Source organism: Drosophila willistoni (assembly GCF_018902025.1).
Source record: "Drosophila willistoni isolate 14030-0811.24 chromosome 2L unlocalized genomic scaffold, UCI_dwil_1.1 Seg139, whole genome shotgun sequence".
NCBI lineage: Eukaryota > Metazoa > Arthropoda > Insecta > Diptera > Drosophilidae > Drosophila > Drosophila willistoni.
In genome coordinates, this window is record NW_025814046.1 from 2,328,893 (window position 1) to 2,348,295 (window position 19,403).

General features: G+C 35.0%; 4 protein-coding genes across 5 annotated transcripts; 3 read left to right on the forward strand and 1 right to left on the reverse strand.

The window, feature by feature from the left end:
* Nucleotides 1-2: 2 nt before the first annotated feature.
* LOC6638308 (troponin C-akin-1 protein) lies at nucleotides 3-1,876 on the forward strand. The gene is made up of 3 exons (XM_002061391.4): nucleotides 3-190; nucleotides 1,097-1,416; nucleotides 1,492-1,876. Exons 1-3 carry the CDS (start codon nucleotides 176-178, stop codon nucleotides 1,661-1,663), a joined length of 507 nt encoding a protein of 168 aa, XP_002061427.1. The 5' UTR covers nucleotides 3-175; the 3' UTR covers nucleotides 1,664-1,876.
* Nucleotides 1,877-2,131: 255 nt separating this feature from the next.
* On the forward strand, nucleotides 2,132-2,931 carry LOC6638307 (putative gamma-glutamylcyclotransferase CG2811). Of its 2 annotated transcripts, XM_002061390.4 has the most exons (3): nucleotides 2,132-2,512; nucleotides 2,583-2,690; nucleotides 2,767-2,931. In XM_002061390.4, the coding sequence occupies exons 1-3, from the start codon at nucleotides 2,190-2,192 to the stop codon at nucleotides 2,807-2,809; spliced, it is 474 nt and encodes a 157-aa protein (XP_002061426.1). In that variant the 5' UTR covers nucleotides 2,132-2,189; the 3' UTR covers nucleotides 2,810-2,931. The 2 variants fall into 2 exon arrangements, with proteins under 2 accessions (XP_002061426.1, XP_015034718.1); XM_015179232.3 differs by having other exon boundaries at nucleotides 2,133-2,512; nucleotides 2,583-2,931.
* A 369-nt stretch (nucleotides 2,932-3,300) lies between these two features.
* On the reverse strand, nucleotides 3,301-4,685 carry LOC6638361 (protein CDV3 homolog). Its single transcript, XM_002061389.4, has 3 exons — nucleotides 4,308-4,685; nucleotides 3,885-4,211; nucleotides 3,301-3,811 (listed from the first exon to the last, which is right to left on the reverse strand). The coding sequence occupies exons 1-3, from the start codon at nucleotides 4,533-4,535 to the stop codon at nucleotides 3,551-3,553; spliced, it is 816 nt and encodes a 271-aa protein (XP_002061425.1). The 5' UTR covers nucleotides 4,536-4,685; the 3' UTR covers nucleotides 3,301-3,550.
* A 5,282-nt stretch (nucleotides 4,686-9,967) lies between these two features.
* Nucleotides 9,968-19,257, forward strand: LOC6638359. Its single transcript, XM_047009528.1, has 15 exons — nucleotides 9,968-10,247; nucleotides 10,315-10,740; nucleotides 14,274-14,712; nucleotides 14,779-14,910; nucleotides 14,976-15,104; nucleotides 15,172-15,263; nucleotides 16,909-17,347; nucleotides 17,412-17,543; nucleotides 17,606-17,734; nucleotides 17,795-17,868; nucleotides 18,144-18,342; nucleotides 18,408-18,647; nucleotides 18,708-18,839; nucleotides 18,903-19,028; nucleotides 19,085-19,257. The coding sequence occupies exons 1-15, from the start codon at nucleotides 9,968-9,970 to the stop codon at nucleotides 19,203-19,205; spliced, it is 3,090 nt and encodes a 1,029-aa protein (XP_046865484.1). The 3' UTR covers nucleotides 19,206-19,257.
* The last annotated feature ends 146 nt before the right edge of the window (nucleotides 19,258-19,403 follow it).

A 19,403-nucleotide genomic window follows, 5' to 3' on the forward strand; every position in this document is an offset into this window, starting at 1 on the left:
CTAGTGCGGCGGTAGCCATTTGTTGCTTTTTTTTGTTGGGAACTTTCATCCGTGTATCCCCGTGCACTTTACTGCAGTTTACAAGACAACAATAAAAAAGGAAAAAAGCACCGATTTGCAATTTTAATTAACTTGAACTGCATTGCACTTTCTCTTGCACACACTTAAAGACAAAATGGGCCAAGTCAAGGTACGTACACACAGACAAATACACACTCTTTTATATGTACATATGTATGTATGTATAGCTATATCCTGTTATCCTTTAAACGCGACAAGTTGGCAGAGCTAAGAAAAAGCAGCAATAAAGCGTGGGAAAAAATCATACCATACAATTACAAACTAAACTAAGCTAATTAATTGATTAGAAAGAAGCCCAAAACTAAAACGCGTGTGTTAACAATTTATCTCTATGTCTATGTGTGCGTGTGTGTTTGGAATTATGTAAGCATGTTGTCCGTGAGTCTGTCCATCAACCGGGGATAAATGCAACGGGGCTTTGTGTAATGACATTGAATCTAAATAGAACAGGTGCGGATATGGTGGCGTGTATATTTCGATTTATTATTATTGCAATTATTTATATGCCCTCTAATCAGATATATAAATAGTATCTACGTATGTATGAATGTATGTACATACATATGTATGTATGTATATATCATGTGTGTGTGTGTGTGTTTGTTGGAGGCGTAGCTGCTGCGCAATTTGAGACGTACGCACGTCAGCTTCTCCAAAATAAAGGTTTTATTAGCAACAATAATTAAGCTAAAAAAAGGAACTGTTAAACTGCAGGGTACACTAAAAAACCGGTTAATGCATTAGCACCGATTCTCATACGGGAATAAAGTGAGACAATGACAAAACGTAGACATCTGCGACTGCGACGTCGATGTAGGCGACGGCTCGTGTCTGGCCTTATCAATAACATTTTGATTCGAAATTCGTCTTAAGGTGGGGGCTTTGCCTATGCTTAGAGTGTGGAAAATATTTAGATCAGTGATAAGCCTGACGAATTGTTTGATATTTATAGAATCCAAAATATCTTGACCAAAGAAACCTAACCTAACTTTTTATCTTTTGCCCCGCCTTGCAGAAAGCCTCATCTGCTCTTAGCAAACTCTTCGTCTACGGTGCCTTGAAATACGGACAGCCAAGTAACTCCATTTTGGCCAGCTCTGGAAATGGTACTGCAAAATTCTGGTGTCGGGCCACCACCACCCAGAAATTGCCCTTGGTTATCGCCACACGGTATAATATACCATTCCTATTGAATAAGCCGGGCGTTGGATATTATGTAACTGGTGAGATCTATGAGGTTGATGATCGTATGCTTAACTCACTGGACAATCTGGAGGATTGTGAGGATATCTATACGCGAGAGAAGCAGGACATGAACATTGGCGTGGGCGAGGGGTAAGTGGGCGAGAGAGAAACAGAAACTTATATAATTATGTTACTTATTAATTTTCAATAATTTTTTTTATACAGAACTGTACCATGCTGGGTTTATCTCTTGCAAAAGTATCCCGAGAAGTTGTTGAACTTACCCTATTTGTCCAGTTATGAGAACAGCACCACCCATCCCTACATCATGAGACATCGCCGTACTCACAAACATCCTGCCCAGGATGATCTTAGTTATGAAGCAGCCCAAAATTAAGTTCAACGACAAGTTCAATTATTAATTGGCCAGTAGTTGCATTTGTAGATTTCCCCTTGAAAAGTGGGGGAAATAGACTTAACTTTATATATACATACGTATATACCTACATATATATTGATTATATATTGACATATACACACCCAACATATTGTAATATATACATTAGTTTTTAGCGAACTGTAGCTTGTAATAAAATTTGAAGCAATTTAATTAGAATTTCATTGGGCTATGGGTAAAATTGACCATAAATTTATATATGTATGAACATATGACTTATCTCATATCTGGTATTTTTCCACTAGAGATTTCGCTCAGTGCACAGTTTCCCTGTGAATGGCAAAATTAGCGATAGTGGCTACGTAGCCAAATTAGCCAGTTACGTAGAGACGACTCGATGTTTTTATGTATGTTCTATGAATTTACATACATAAATACATACATATGTATGTATATAGAAAGAATAATTTATTTAACAAGATATAAAAGCAGCATTGAAGAAAAAAACTAATCACTCAGTTTCAATATGGCGAGCAAGGCGGTTACGTCGGCACTAGTCTTCGTTTACGGAACTTTAAAGAGCGGTCAACCCAATCATCATTGGCTAACCCTACCACAAAATGGTAAATCTACATTCCTTGCCAAGGGCAAAACATCTGTGAAATTTCCCTTGGTCATTGGCACAAGATACAACATTCCATTTTTGCTTGATAAGCCTGGACAGGGCAATCAAATAGAAGGAGAAATCTATGAGGTTGATAAGGATATGTTTGGGAAACTTGACGAACTGGAAGAGTATCCCAAATACTATGATCGTGAACAACAGCAAATTCTAACCGAGAATAATGAGTAAGACGACTTTATTACCCGTTTTTATTATTGTCCATGTTACATGATTAGAATTTTATTTGTTTTTTAGAACCTTGCAATGCTGGTTATATCTGTTGCGTAAATTCCCCGACAGATTGTTAGACAAGCCGCATCTTACATCGTATAACAATTCTTCAGAGCAGCCGTATAACGAAAAGTCAGTGCGAGATCCTAAGATAGTGGCCAAAGACGACCTGAACTATTAAAATACTCATTTAATCATCCTATTCCAGCTACCTCGAGAGCCATCCGGATGATCTTTTAACCGATCCCTGATAATGAAATAATACTAGGAAACGCCCTTTTATAAACGGATTTCAAGGCAGTTTCATATTCTATTACAATGATTCTAATCATTTCCGATAATTGTTAAATAAACATAAACAAAGGCAAACTTATTACAAAGTCGTACTTGGTGGGCAGAGAGTAAACAATTGAAATAGGACAAACAAAGTCATTCTTGGTATTATAAATATCAATATTAAATGTCATTTTCGAGAACGACTAGAAAAAAGATACTTAAAATTAGGACTAATTAACTGAAATTCTCGATAAGGGAAAAAAGTCAATGACATTGATCATTACCAAACTATATATATGTAAGTAGTTATTGCTATTGTATGTCGAAAGCGCATTTTCTTAGAAAAACTCCGAAGCAAACGGAAAAGCAGAATAACTTTCAAAGAGTCCCTGAACTTTGTTGTTGTTCTCAATAACAAATGTATACAAGATAACTAATATAACACAAAAAGAACATAGAAACTCACTGAGCTTGTACAAAAGTAACGTTTATAAACGGATTTCAACGCATGGCTATTATTCATATTCTATTACAATTTGATTCCATAATTTTAAATAAAAAAAGAAAAATGCATAATAAAATAACCGAAATGAACAATAGTAGTAGTCGTACTTGGTAGGCAGGGAGTCCGAGGAGCGGGCGATAGGTAATGATGAAAAAAAAATGCAGATGCAGGCCACTTCGAGCAGCCGCCGGCAAACAATTTTGTTTGTTACCTAGCTATCCGCTTCATCGTCCAACGACTGGAATCGATTGGTGGCCGCCACCGGTGCCGCAGTTGTTTCCTGTACACGCTGGAAGCGTCCACCATGACGAACTTCTTCGAAGGCGGGTTCATTTTTCTTCTTACGTTGCTCCTCCGGCCGTGCGGCATTGAGGGTGGGAAAGAATTCCGTATTGGTAATATCTGGAGCGGCACGACGTGGACGCAAACCGCCGCCACTAGGTCCGCTGCCGCCAGCGCTGCTGCTGGCTTGCTACAGACACCAATATACAAAAATAAACAAAATGTTTTTTGTTTTGTTTTGGGGGTTTTTGAGCTAAACTTACGCTAAAACGTAACGCGGGTGATATATAGACTTTCGATGACGGTTTCTCTACTTCCACGGGTACGGGAATTTGAGTCACCTCCTCAGCCGGAATCAGTTTCTTCCATGGACCGTGACCGCTTCGCTTGCCGCCATTATTGGCATCTGCATTGGCATAACCGCCATCGCTATCTTCATCTTCATCGTCGTACTCTTCGTCCTGCTGCTGAGGATTTTGCTGATTTGGCTGCTTCTGCTCATTTATATTCAGTTGGCCAATTTTCAAGCCGCTATAATCTTTACGCTGTTCCTCTTCGAACTCTTTCCACTCTTCCTCCACAGGAGGTGGCTAAGATAAACAAAGACCGGCAACAAAAAAATGGAAAAAAACCAAACGACAAATGAATATTGTGAAATCATCATCGAACACAGTCATTCAACTTACCGCTACGGACTCTGGCACCTTGACAACATTCTCGTTTTCAGCTGCTACTGCCACGCCGCCGCCGCCAGCTCCGACTATAGGTTCGACCTTTTTTGGTTTGGCGGCAATCTCGCGCTTGGTGCTATCCTCCAGATTCTTAACCAGCTCATCGGTAGTGACGAACTTGGGCTTGTTAGACTTCGACTTCTTCTTGTCTTTTTTCGCGAAAAAGTCGTCTAATTCGGCCATTTTTTGCCAGTGCCAATTAAAATCTGTCCAGATAGCACGTTGTAGAGCAGAGCTATGTGACGGCGAAAGCGAAATTTCACGTTCACATTCACGTTCACGTTCACTTGTCGGCGAAAGCGAAGTTCACTTGGGACAGTGTGCACTCTATGTGGTTCGATTTTACTATTTTAAATATTTTTGAGCATTGTTAAAAACAAAAATATGACATATTAATCAATTCATCAGTTTCTATTTGGCTTAAAATTGTGATATTTTATTTATTATATGTTTGTTTATTTTGTTTGTGTGTGTGTGTTGACAAAAAAGAACAAAAAGGCTACCGTAGACTGGGAACTCATCGATACTATCGATGCATATCAAATGGATTTGGTGTCTTATCGATATATTTAATTTATCGATAGCCAATGCGCGCCAAATTCAAACATTCACTTTCATCTTTAATGTTTATGACTACTGCATTTTCGTTTTCTATATTATTGTAATTTGCAAAATTCAGATCAATGTCGTTTAACCTGTTTTATAACACAAATTGACCTTTTGCCAAAAACAAAAGGGAAGCACCAAAAATCTGCCAAATTTATTACAATATTCGCAACATTTGCCAAATTTACATAAGAGATTGATAACCAAATCATTAAGTTTAAACTCAAACTATTGTGAAATATCCCCAAAAATTAACTATCAAAAGAAACAAAATCCATAGCTAATTTGTTGTTGCATATACATACATAAGTCTTTTCGCATATATAATGGATCCATGCATATTTATGTACATAGACGATGGCAGGTCAAATATAACAACAAAATGTGTTTGCAGTCTGCAAAAGTTTCAGTTTTAAATATAGTTTCCCTTAAATTAGCCAAGTAATATATATTTATGTATTTCTGCGCCAAACATTTGCCACACACAAACACCCAAGACTTGCGGCAAACTGGAGACGGTGCGCCGTAGACCCATCGAATTGGCTCTATAACCAGTTAATAGATGTACCGAATAGATGCGAATCCACTCCAAAAAAATCCATTCATATTGACAAGCTACAGCAAAGCGGCGCTCAGTCTTCATTTGAACGTCGTAGAGTGCACAACATTAACGCGATTGTGAAACAAACACAATAAAACAAAAATAAAACTGTATAAAATAAAAACGAACAAAAAAACAAATCGAAAAATTTTAACATTTTTCAAAGTGTATTTTTAATTAACAACAAACGCACTACATTAAAAGGTAATTAACAATAAACATTTTTGCACGCAATCGTAAAACAATATCTGATTTGCACCAAATCGAATTCTTTATCGTTCGCCTTGAATGGGAAAAAAGTCAACTCAATTTCAATTTCAATTGCTTTATGATGGGGCTTATAAAAAAGTAAACAAATAAATATTATGTTCGTCTCATTGTCTTGGAAACTTTTCATTTTATGTCAGTTAGTTTGTCTAATATATCTTGAGCAATTAGTAACAAAAAAACATTAAAAGACACAAATGCCATCATTTATCTGCCCAACGAAGCATTTAATTGGAGATGTTTGATCATTTAGTTAGTTGATGTTTGCTCCACTTGGTTGTCATTGCATTTTGCTCAAGATCGTGTCAGGGTCGGGTCATAAGCTTACCCAGAAAACAAAAAAAAAACAAAAAATATGTTTAAATTAAAATGGTTTAAGGAAAATTTTTCTGACGTTTTGCATAAATCATGATGTGAATTAGGTTTATTGTTTTTGGCCATGCGCCTTGATGCCACATGTTGATTTTTTCCAATCACCTTTTGTATCTTTAACTTTTTTTTTTTCTGGTCAATGGCAAATCTTAGCTTGGCTATCGGCTACAAAAAAGTTGATTTACATATTCCGGGGGGGATTTTTTTTTCTCTTACGTTTTTCATTTTCGATTTCATGGTTTAATGTGCAAAGCCAAGTGGTTTTTTTCCCCCCCCCTGAAGTATCTCATCAGAGATGTGCACACTATTTTGATGAAGTCCGCATTTAGGTATATAAATGTTTGAACAAAATAAGGTCAAATGCATTTTGAGTCTTTAATGATTGGTAGCTAATTTTTCAAACATATTCTATTTGTTTGCATTGTCGATTCTAAGGGTTTTCAGATGGGCAGTAACAAGAAATTAATTATATTTTATATGTTGTTTGCATTGCAAAATGTAAATACGAAAATACTGAAATCATTACAACTGGCCAAATGATTAAACATTCCGAATGGTTTTAACCGGTTTTGGGTCACAACTTAAAATGATGGCTATAAATGTATATATACATACACATATGTAAAGTTAAAAAAAATAAAAATAAAAAAAAACATATTAAGTCTTGTCATATTAATAGAGCCAGTTAACATATTACAAAACACATGAAGCTGGCGGACACGCCTCAGTGTCAAAAATTTGTTGTATACATTTTTTTTTGATGAGAGAATAAAAATGAGAAGAATTCCATTAATGAAATTGAAAGTTCGTAATTTAAATAAAGATAAAACGAGGGAATTCCAATTTAAATTGGACAATAAAATTAGCTTATATAAATAGAAAAGCACTTCTGTTTTGAAACTCTAATACTTGGTAATTAGTACACTATCAAATGTTTAAAAAAATCTTATGTTACATAAACTTTTTTTATTATTTGCTTAAGGCCATTGCTTATAACTATGACTAACAGACGAGATGATAAGAAATAAATATGTTTGCAAAGTTTTTGTGGTATTTATACAATTAATTTTTCTATAAATTCTAATTTTCTATAAATTTTAATTTCTAATTTTTTATGAATTTATGTCCAAATGGTAGTTCCTCATATATAACTTTAAGAAAGGAATCATTTACCCATATGAAACGCTATAAAAAGTGCACAACTTGTATATATCTACTCGACTAAATAATTACAAACCTGCTCGTTAAGGAGTTCAAAAGGTTGTTCCACAAAAATAAATTTTCCATTATTTGTTGTTACGTGATTCAAATTAATTTTCACTTTAATGAAAAGCCTTTACCTAAAGAAACGTAAAGTTAAATTTGCAAAGAGTTTGTTTATCTTTTATTTAGCCAGAATGTGTTCTGAAAAAGTATTTAGTCTTCAAAATTAGATTACCTATAATTGGGCTTTGAATATAAACTGTAATACTGTTATTTTTCTTGTTAACTTGTTGCATTTCGGTCATTTTTCCAAGCTTTTGTGAGTGTCTTTTAATTGACTAATTGATACATTTTCACTGCATCCGGTGGTTATATGATTTCCCAACTAAATATGAACACTTGTTGCATATGTTGTCGCTATCAGTTTTCATGTTACATATTGACAATATTTTTCCCATTTCCCCTGGTCAATTCATAATTAAATATGAAAATTTTGTATTAAACAATAATCTGTTAGTTGGAAATAGTTTACAAATTTTGAATATTGCGTGCAAGTTCGTTGCCTAAGTCTTTCGTTTTGACAGACAGTTGATGTGGTTGTCTCTGTTTCTTCATTTGAGTGTGTGTGTGTGTGTGCTAGAGTGTGCGTATTGATGTGTGTGTGTGTGTTATGCTTATGATTTCAGTTTCAGTTTCAATTTTATTTTGGACAAGTTGGTAGACTTGTCTATCTTAAATTTGGAGCATTCCAAGTGAATCGGCTGTTTTTCTGTGGCTGTTGCTAGCTTTGCTGCTGTTGTTGGTGACGTATTCATTAGGCAGAAGCGTTTTAATTGGCCATAAACATAAAAATGAGGCTAAGCAACAACCAAAGATATACGAACACCTAAAATTATATGGCAGGCGTTAAATGACTAGATTTCTGAATTGGCATCAACTGCAGCTCACCAGCTTTGACCCAGTCAAGGCGCTGTCCGTCTCTCTCCCTCTCTCTCTTTCTCGCGGTCTCTCTTTGTGATGTCAGTTCCTCAACGTAAATATCTATATGTGTATACATATATTGTAGTAGTGTACCGTAGTTCAAGGTGGAAGTTATAACTATATCTGCATTATAATGCCGAGTCATGATTTCATTGCAATTCTTGAAGTGGGAATCCTTGAGTGGATTACGGATACCATTTGTTATGGTTTATAGCTAACGGTGACAACACGATGCAAACAATGCCCAAAAAATAAACAAACAACCTACCTACCTACCTACAAGTTGAACTGAAACCCGTTCAGTCTTCCATGAAATTACTCGTTGTTGCTGTAATCGTAAATGTCATGATGCGGCGGTGTGGCCAAAGTGCAAGGCTTGGATTGCAGAAAGATATGCTGATGTTTATATGACGGATGTGACCAAGTGTAACGTAAAAAAAAAGTAATATTCAACCTGGCTCTCTCTCTCCCGCCTTCCCCCTCTCTCTAATGAGATTGTGCAAATGCATCCAATCACGATTGCGATTGCAAACCCGCTCACCGCCAACGCTTGCAACCATTTGGAGAGGAGAATAACAGGAGACGACTAAAAACAAAACTACAAAACTACACAATTCACTTAGACATTTTATGCAGACTTCTTTTGTGCAATTGCTACCAGTTTGATTCCATCCGCCGCTCTAACTTTAAATCCAAGTGTTGTCCAAACAAAAAAAAAAACAAAACCTTACATAATTCAATAATCAAAATCGTATAGAAACCAAACAACCGAAACCCGTTTGCAGAAACAGAAACAGAAAACGACGGCAACCTCAGCTGTGGCAGCAACTCCAGGCAGGTTGCATTGAACGCGTGCCGCGATTGAAACCAACTTGTGGAGAGTTCACAACTCTTTGGCCAGAATTAGCCCAGTTTTTCCAGCTACTACTCTTGCAACATTATCGTCTGTCGATTATTGCAATTGGTTTTTCTTGACTGGTTTTTGCTTTCCCGGAATGTGAGAGTCAGCTAGAGTGAGTGAGTAAATCAAATAATTCAAATTACCGTCACATCTTAGCAATTCTTCTCCCATTATCACCATATATGATTTTACATGATCTTTTGCTGAAATAACTTGTGAGAGAATGCTGTTAATATTATAAATTGAGTAAACGTGTCAATTGAATTGGATATTGTTAGAGTGATGGAAAGAGAATGAAAGTACGTTTAGACTTTTGCGTCATAGGAAAACTGGTTCACTGGGTCTCAGGTTTTTGTTTTCATCTTACTGACAACTAAAGGCGGTTCTGGGGGATTAAATAAATGAAATGGGCCCCCTAAAGTGTGCTTTAGACTGGCAAAAAATAGATTCTTTTTAAGTTAAGCAGATCTTTTGATTCCCGTGTAGTCAAATCTGTTCTATAAACAATAGTTTTATTAAGAAGCATTTATTTTATGAACAGGATATTTCAAAGTTCATTCAAATGGCAAATTTTCCTACTATTGCATACTTAAGGGAGCAAATTCCCCTAAATTCCTTATTCGAACTAAGCTAATACAGTTTAACTAACTAGATTTTGGCGTCTTCTCTTTTTAGCTAATCAAAATGACTGTGGATCTATCGCCAGTGCAAGAATATTACAAGGACAAGACAATCTTTATAACTGGAGCTTCCGGTTTTATGGGCAAAGTGTTGCTAGAGAAATTGCTATACTCATGTCATTCACTCAAGGAGGTCATTATTATTGTCCGTCCCAAGCGTGGCAAGACACCGGAGACTCGTTTGGAAGAGATGTTCAAATTACCAATTTTCCAACGTATCAAGGATGAGCGTCCGCATATGTTGAAAAAGGTGGCCATTTTCCAGGGAGATGTGACCTATGATTGTAAGTCTAAAAAGAAAACACAAAATACAACCCAGTTTCCATTCTAATTTTCCGTAATTAATTACAGTGTTGGGTCTCAGTGGTGACAATTTGAAGCATGTTGTTGATAATACCAACATTGTATTCCATATGGCTGCCACTCTCAAGCTGGAGGGCAATCTTCGTGATGCCATCGATATGAATTTGTTGGGCACACAACGTGCTCTCAATGTGGCCAAGCAAATGAAACAATTGGAGGCCTTTGTTCATCTATCGACGGCATTTTGCAATTGCGACCAGGAGGTTATGTACGAGAAGGTTTATGAGTTTCCCCATAAACCAGAAGATCTAATGCGTTTGGCCGAATGGATGGATGTTAAGACTTTGGATGCCATTACACCCGATCTGTTGAAGCCTCATCCCAACACCTACACCTATTCGAAACGTTTGGCTGAACTTTTGGTGCGCGATCATTACGAAACGATGCCGGTTATCATAGCTCGTCCAAGCATTGGTAAGTAGCTGAAAACGCAAAACGACCAACACATGGACATTTGTGTGTGTGTGCTTGTGTGGGGAGAGTTAGTATATATACTAGTTAGTAGGTATATAAGCATATTGTTTATGTGGCTTGGCTTTGGTCTTTGCCTCTTGCCACTGTGGCAGCTTGTTTCTTTTATTAATGACATTTATTTTGCGATTATTTTACAATTTTTATTTTGCGCTTTGCTATTTCCCTGCCAAAAAAAAACAAAAACATGTTTGTTTCTATTTCCCCCAAAAAAAGCCACCTGACTTCTTTTGTGGAAATTGAAACAGGCAATTTGCAATCGCCAAACTAATATCTCGTTTTGCACCTTAGCCGGGTCAAGAGGCTATGCAATTAATTTGGCTTAGCTTCATATCTATGGCCCTAAGGCAATTTGCTTACCAATATTTTTAATGTATTTATATCTTTTGGCCAGCTGTTGTCCATAAATCTACCCAAAAAAAAAAAAAATGTTGTACATACAAAAACTAATGATCATTTGCAATACGCAAATTGCAAAACTTTCGAATTTTATTAAATTATTGACCGAGCTTCCAATATATTTTGCAATTATAAATTTTTTATTTATGTTGACTAGATATTTCAATTGTTGAAATTGAATTTTAGTTAGGAATTTCTATGTGAGAAAGCTTAGGAAAAGGTATAAATTTATTTAAAAGGGGCTTAAGTATAGAATATTTGTGTCAATATTCAGATAGAAATTTATAGGGGTAGGTGAGTACTTCATGAAATGTTTAAAATATGTTGTAATAAATAACAACAAATAGACATATGTTTACGACAACAAAAAAGTATCAATTCAGTTGCCCAGATTGCGGTCAAACAAGTTCCAGAAGCCAAAAGCCATAAATATATCGTTAAACTAAGATTTATAGAAATGAAACGCCTTTTTAACCCAAAACAAAAATGACTTGTTTTACTGCAAAATTGTAAATTTTCCTATCTTTTTAAAGATTTTAACAAGCAATTAACTCCTAAACGCGTATTAAAAAAAAAAAAAAATTGAAAATAATTAAAAATTATTTCTAAATTCGTAAAAGACAAAAAGGGTCAGAAAATATTTAAGTGTGATACTGACAACTGCCTTAAAATTACTTTGATTTTATGTTGTCCTTTGAATATTTGAGATTAGCAGCTTAAAATTAATCTTAAAATGATAAACCTAAGATTATACGTTGTCAAAGATAACAGAAAAAAATGTAACCTTGTTATAATTTACACAACATATTGACCAATATTAAAATAAATTTAGTAAATTAGTACAGGGCAGGATCTAAGGTCAAGGGAGTGTGGGCAAATTGTAAATAGCTTTCCCCTCTAATTAGAATTCTGTGTGCGCCTTTGTCAAAGGCTATAAAATGTTTGAAATTAGACCCGTTAAGTGCCCAATATTCGTCTTTAGAATTAATTTTTTTTAGAACCTTGAAAGTAGTTTTAGAAGTTAAGTATCCATAGACCTATCAAGTAAATGTTTTCAGAAAGAGAATGATTAAAAAATCAAGATTTATGGTTCAGTAATTTTAATACTTTTGCGATGAAAGCACTTTCTTAGTATGCTAATTAATGGGAATTGTATAATTACTATGAAGACTCGCTAGTTGTGGTTATGAAGGGCCGATAAAAGCTTAGAATTATTTGAAATGCCATTTTGGATACCCCTAGGACTACCCCACACACTTGGATCCGTCCATATCAGTACCTAAAAGGATTTTTAAAGACAATTTGTTAGCTCTAACAATAAGATATTCCAAGATGTAATAAGAGTTTTTCAAAAACGATTAACTCGATTGTCTATGACATACTTTGAGGATCTAATTCAGCAACTTAATCAATATGATTGTAAGAAAAATGCCTTTAAAAGTTGCCTTCAATTAAATTATCCAACACTAGTTATTTATGTTTTTAGCTGTCAAATTGTTTTCATTTCATACACTCAATACAAAATCGATCAATTCTGATTATTCAACACTGTTAAAGAGTACAAAAAAAGGCAAATTGAATGACATTAACTTGTCCAACATTCTTAATCTGTATTATGAAAATTAAGTACACAAGAAATGATTAAATTGACTTGTACAAACCATCTGTACATCACCATCAGTGAGATTCGTAGAGTTTATTACTAATTAGCAACACTTTTGATAAATTACCTTTACGTATGACATAAAAACGAATTTTAAGAACCAGTTGCTTAATGGCCATAATAAATATGTATATGGCTAACACAACTTCTTTCATATGTATCTATCATATGAAGTCGCTTCAGAATGTATGTACTCACAGTCAGTTATGTACTGGCTAATAACAATAAAATTCTAACTGGGTCATAACCTCTCCTCAGCCATCAGTCATTAGACAAAAAAAAAAAAAATTTCCATTCGAAAACAAATTTAAATCTATATAGCAACAACGCATTGAGAGATATCTAATTGTTAGATTAAAGCAAAGAACCTTTAAAACCAAAAACCAGTTTAGTTTTTCTCAGCCAATAAAGCAGAACACATCATTACATATATGTAAATTAGCATAGTCAATGAATGGTTTTTCTTATTCTTCATTTTTGTTTGGATTAGTTCAAGGCCTAAATGACCTGCATTTTGGCTAAGAATCCATAAGTATCAATATTGGCCAACTTGATGGTTTGGCTAACAAGCTGTCAAATCTTTTAGCACGGTCCATGGTTATTTGTTTTTGTTTTTAGAGGAGGAGCGGAGGTAGAGAGTTGTGAGGGACGGAGAGGTGATACATAACCATTACCATTAATTGATATGCATAGCAATTGCTGTGTATATAATTTTTACAGCTCTTTAGAGTTAGCTTTGGGTCAAGAGACCATTAAGTGGGTGTGCCCAGGGTTGGTTTAAAATGTGTGTGTGTGTGTGTGACTTTTGTGTCACTTTTTTTATGTTTTCTTCTTTATTTACTTTTTGTGTTGCTTTTTCGACGCCTTTTTTTTTGTGTTGTTGCTAATTTATTAAAATGTTTTGGGTTTTTTGTGTTAAATGCTTCTGTGATTTATGTTCCTTCCTTTTATCGTGTGCTTTTTCTGTGTGACACCAACAAAAAACAACAACATAAACAACAATACCAACATCAATATCAGAGAACAAACAAACAAACATCAACAACAACAACAACAAAAGTTTTGGCCAAGAACATCGACAACAACAACAACAACAACAACAGCAAACAACAACAAAACAAATATGACAAGCTCACAAAAGAAAATCTGCATAGCTCCTTGAAATTACAAATTGCTTATCAAATATAACCCAGGCACCATACCCCCCCACCCAGACCCCGTTTCCCCCAAAAGCAAAATCAAAAGAGAAAAACCGCTTTAAATATCCCCCGCCGCCTGCTGCCTGCCGCCTGCTGCTGCTGCTCGAACTCCTGCTGCTCCTGCTGCTGCTCCTGTAAGGGCTGCTTCACTCAATGTTTGTGCCTAAAGGAGTTTGGATCATTGTTATCTCCTACTCCCCTACTCCAAAATGCAGTTTCACCATCGGCCTATGAGCCAATACCCGGATGGGTGGATAATTTGAATGGCCCCACCGGTTTAATGGTGGGTGCCGGCAAGGGAGTCATACGTTCCATGCTGATTGATACGCGTTTCAAATCGGAAGCCATACCCGTGGACTATGCCATCAATGGCCTCTGCATTATACCCTATCAGTTTTGTCAACTGGCCGAACGTCCTGTGGATGTTCCAGTCTATAATATAACCATTGCCGAGCATCGTAAAATGCAATGGGGTGAGGTCATTGAGTTGAGCAAAAAGATTGGCTATCAATATCCCATGGAGGCGGGTCTTTGGTATCCTGATGGCTGCATTACCACCAATAAATTGCATCATAATATCAATGTGATACTATTCCATTGGTTGCCAGCCTATGTGATTGATTTCATACTCTTTCTCTTGGGCCAAAAGCGTTTGTAAGTGTGTGTGTGTGACGTTTGAATTGGCTGACATTGAGAGACTATAATGTGTCTGTCCCTTAGCATGATACGTGTGCAGACTCGCATATCGGTGGGCTTGGAGGTTCTTCAATTTTTCACCATGCGTGCCTGGTACTTCAAATCGGATGCCTATACCTCACTATGGGAAATGCTCAACGACAAGGACAGAAAGAAGTAAAGTATTGATGAATGAAGGCAAAAAAAAAAAGGGAAAGCTAAACTAGCGAAAATTATTCTAGTTTCAATATGGACATGGATCCCGAGGAGACAGTGCCCATGTATATAGAATCCTGTGTACAGGGCGGTCGTCAATATTTGATGAAAGAATCACCCGACTCCTTGCCACGTGCCAGACTCCAGCTTAAGCTGTAAGCCAGTGGAGATGAACCAAATTCCTTTGATATAAAAACATATAACTTTCTATACCTCTTTTAGCATGTACATTTTGGATCGTGTGTGCAAAACTGTTATCGTTGGCTCATTATGCTATTGGTCCTATGGCCTTATATCGCGGATGCTTGGCCATTGAGATGAAGTTTTATATATAGCATATGATGATGCAGTTCAATTTTCAATTTGCTTAGGTTCGCTTTTCTTCTTGGTGGCTTTAAATTCTTTGTTAAATGTTTTCATTAAGTGCAATTCTGTAAATATAAGAATAATAATATATCGTTTTGTTTCCCTTGAGTGTTTTGTGTTCTTCCAAGTGTTAAGTGTTGATCCAGAGCCAAAAAACAAAAGAAAATGAAAAAACAAGAGAAAACGGAACCACACAAACAACACAACAACAAAACAAACAAAGTTACACATTACAAACACACAAAATTTAAACAGTTTCTTAAATTTTATGCTAACAATAAGTTTATTTTAAAAATTTACTTTTATAGTTTCTTTTGAAATTATACTTTATGAATCGGCATTGACACCTAGTTTCCTTTTATTCTATATCTAATTGGTTCGTTTTCAAATAGCCTTTTTGTATTAATTTTCAATTCAAAAACGATTCTAAATGCAACCGATGTATATTTGAATAGGATTAAAAATTGAGAACATGTATCAAAAAATATTGATACTATTATATTTTAAAAATCGAAATTTTACTCAACGGTTTGAATTTTGAAAAATTTTACACAATTAAACAAAAAGGAAATCCTAAAATCTGCTGAAATTTTATAAAATCAAACTTAAAATATATATTTAAAATCTAAATTTTTATAAACTTTTATAATTGTGACAATATTCAGAATTCAAAACATTTTAGTATAACTTTTAAATTGAATTTTTAATTATATTACGTAAAGTTATACGGAAAATCTTTGTAATTAAATGATCTTATGCAATCTGTTAAAAATTATTGAAAGAATTCGAATATTACCCTCTAAAAATATTTAATATTTCTTTATTACCTATTTTTAAAAGAATTTGAAAACTGCTTTCTCAAAATTTTGAAGAAACCTCTCCCAAAATGATCTACCATAAACAGAATTCGATAATGATCAGTTGCTGAAAATTCAAAATAAACCTACGTGTATCCTAAATTTACCTATTCCAAATTAGCATATCCTATATAAACCTTTTCTAAATTTACCTATCCTAAGAAGAATTCGTAATCATATCCTGAAAATATCCCATTTGCCTATCTTTCATTACTCTATCCTAAATTAACCTATCCTAAATTTACCCAGCCTAAGAAAAATTCAATAAAAGCTCCTGTAAATAAAAATAAAACTTTTTTAAATTTACCTATCCTAAATGAAACTATCCTAAATAAACCTATCATAAGAAGAATTCGAAAACCTCCAGAAAATATCCTTAATTAACTTATCCTTAAATTAGGATACTATCGTTAAGAAAAATTCGACAAAAATTCTTTGTAAATTAAAAAGAAAAACTTATCCTTTATCAACCTATCCAGACTATCCTTATATGCTTAAAATTATATCACATATTGGTTAAATCTTTCATAACACTCACACACATTTCACATTCATTTACACTTACATACATTTAACACACACCACACTCACACACATAAACACATATAAACACATATCTATGGCTACGGTGATTATCATCATGGGACGGTATGTAGAACCTAAATGAAATTTGATCCAAATTATCCTTTTGAACATTTGTTAATTTGTGTATTTTCTCTGAATTTCCTCCCTGCAGTCTCGCCGGCAGCCTATGAACCCTTAGAAGGTTGGGTGGATAATCTGAATGGTCCTACAGGACTGATGATTGGCTGCGGCAAAGGTGTCATTCGTTCAGTTTTGGTCAATCAGCAAAACAAGGCTGAGGTGATACCTGTGGATTATGCCATCAATGGCCTGATTGTGATACCCTATGAATTCAATAAGCAAGCACAGAGACCCGGCCAAGTGCCTGTCTATAATATCACAAATGCCGATCATCGGAAAATGACCATGGGCACTGTGGTGGAGATGAGCAAACGTATCAATAAGCAAATACCCTTCAATGCTGGCCTCTGGTATCCAGATCCATGTGTGACAACCAATCAATATTATCATAATTTCAATGTGTTTATGTTCCATATGCTGCCCGCCTATCTATTGGATTTCCTTATGCTAATCTTAGGACAAAAGAGATTGTAAGTTTTACAAGTCTTTATGCATATTTGATGATTAATTTACAATGTTTCCCTTTGTCTTTAGCATGCTGAGAGTCCAAGAGAAAATCTCTACAGGATTGGGTGTATTACAATTCTTCACACTAAATGCCTGGTGTTTCCGTTCGGAACAATATGGCTCATTGTGGAAGAATCTAAATGACCAGGATAAGCAAATGTAAGTACAAAAACTTCTTCAGTGTCTAGATAAGTCTTCAACTTGTTTACCTTTTGTTATAGTTTCAATATGAATATGGATGTCAAAGAATCGGAAGAGGAGTATATGATCAATTGTGCCAAGGGAGCACGTAAATTTATACTCAAAGAGAAGGATGAGGATCTGCCCAAGGCTCGTGTCCATATGAAGATGTAACTATTATTACCCTTGAGTTACTCTCTTTCCTTTACTGATTTTCTATTCTTTTTTAGCCAATGGATTGTTGATATCGTTTGCAAGACTCTGATTGTTGGCTTCTTTTTCTATTATCTTTTGAAATGGTCGGGTGTTTTGGCTGTTGTATTTTAAAAGAGTTTATTGGGCGGGATTGAAAATTGTTGGATGGGTCACAGGCATTTATTTACTATATAGTCAAAATAGTCATAGTTATAGTAGCTAAAATGAGGTTCCAAATAAATAAAAACATTCCTTTTTTGTAGGTTTTTTGTTTTGTATTCGTCTGTTGTTGTTTTATTTTCCATTCCATTTGTTAGCTTTAGTTTATAGATCATATTTACATATGATAAACTAATAAACTTGTTAAACTCAACATCAATTTAGTTACACCAGCAGTAACAGAACCACTTCCCGGCTGGGTGGATAATATGAATGGACCCACTGGCGTTTTAATTGGCGCCGGCAAAGGTGTTATACGTTCCATGATAGTCAATGGAGATTTAAAATCGGAAGTTATACCAGTTGATATAGCCATTAATGGGCTTATACTTATACCCTATCATAATAGTCGTGTGGAAAAGAGGTGGGCATTACAAAAATTAGCTTATATTAAGTAAACTTAAACTAAATTGGGATTTTTCTATTTAGACCTTTGCAGATTCCCGTGTACAATCTGACTGTGGCGGATCAAAAGAAACGTACTTGGCGTTGGGTTATGGATGTTGGTCGAGATCTGGGCAAGAAATATCCTTTCGAGGCGGGTCTCTGGTATCCCGATGGCAATATGACTTCGAATAAACTTTATCATACATTTTGTTGTGTTATGTTCATGTGGTTGCCGGCCTATTTTATAGATTTTCTTCTACTCATATTCGGCCAGAGGCGATTGTAAGTGAAACTAAAATTATAGGTGACCCTACTATATATTTAATCCTGGTACCATTTCAGTATGATTCGTGTACAAAATAAAATATCTGTGGGCTTGGAGGTCTTGCAATTCTTTACCACACGTCAATGGGATTTCAAGTCAACGCATTTCGAACAGATCTACAATGATATCAATCAAGATGATAAGAAAAAGTGAGTTTAATACTTAAATAGTCCCTAAGAAAGTCAAGTTAATTTATGTTTATAACTTTACAGTTTCAAAATCAATACCGATGATGTGGATGATTATGAATATCTAAAGATTAGTATGCTGGGCGGTCGTCAATATGTTATGAAAGAACCTCTCACTTCATTGCCCAAGGCACGCATTCAACTTAAATTGTAAGTTATATTTCAGCATATTTTTCAGACCTTATATTTATTGATTCTTTTTTCAGTCTTTTTATGTTGGATCGTATATGCAAAACTCTCATATTGGGTAGTCTTGCCTATTGGTTGTCCTCGAAAGTGGGTCTGATTGATTTCGTACGCTCCAATTTTGAAATACTTCAGAAATAAAGTGGAGGCCGCCACAGACATTTTATATTTTTAACGTATCATCAATTTTTGTTTGGTTTGAAAAAACTCTTTTCGATTTTCTTTTAACATTTCCATTTCATCACATGCATTTAATTTTAACTATTGAAATACTTTCAGGGTTTATTCTGTATACGATAGATTAAAAGGCACTTAAGTACAAAACAAAATGGTTTTATT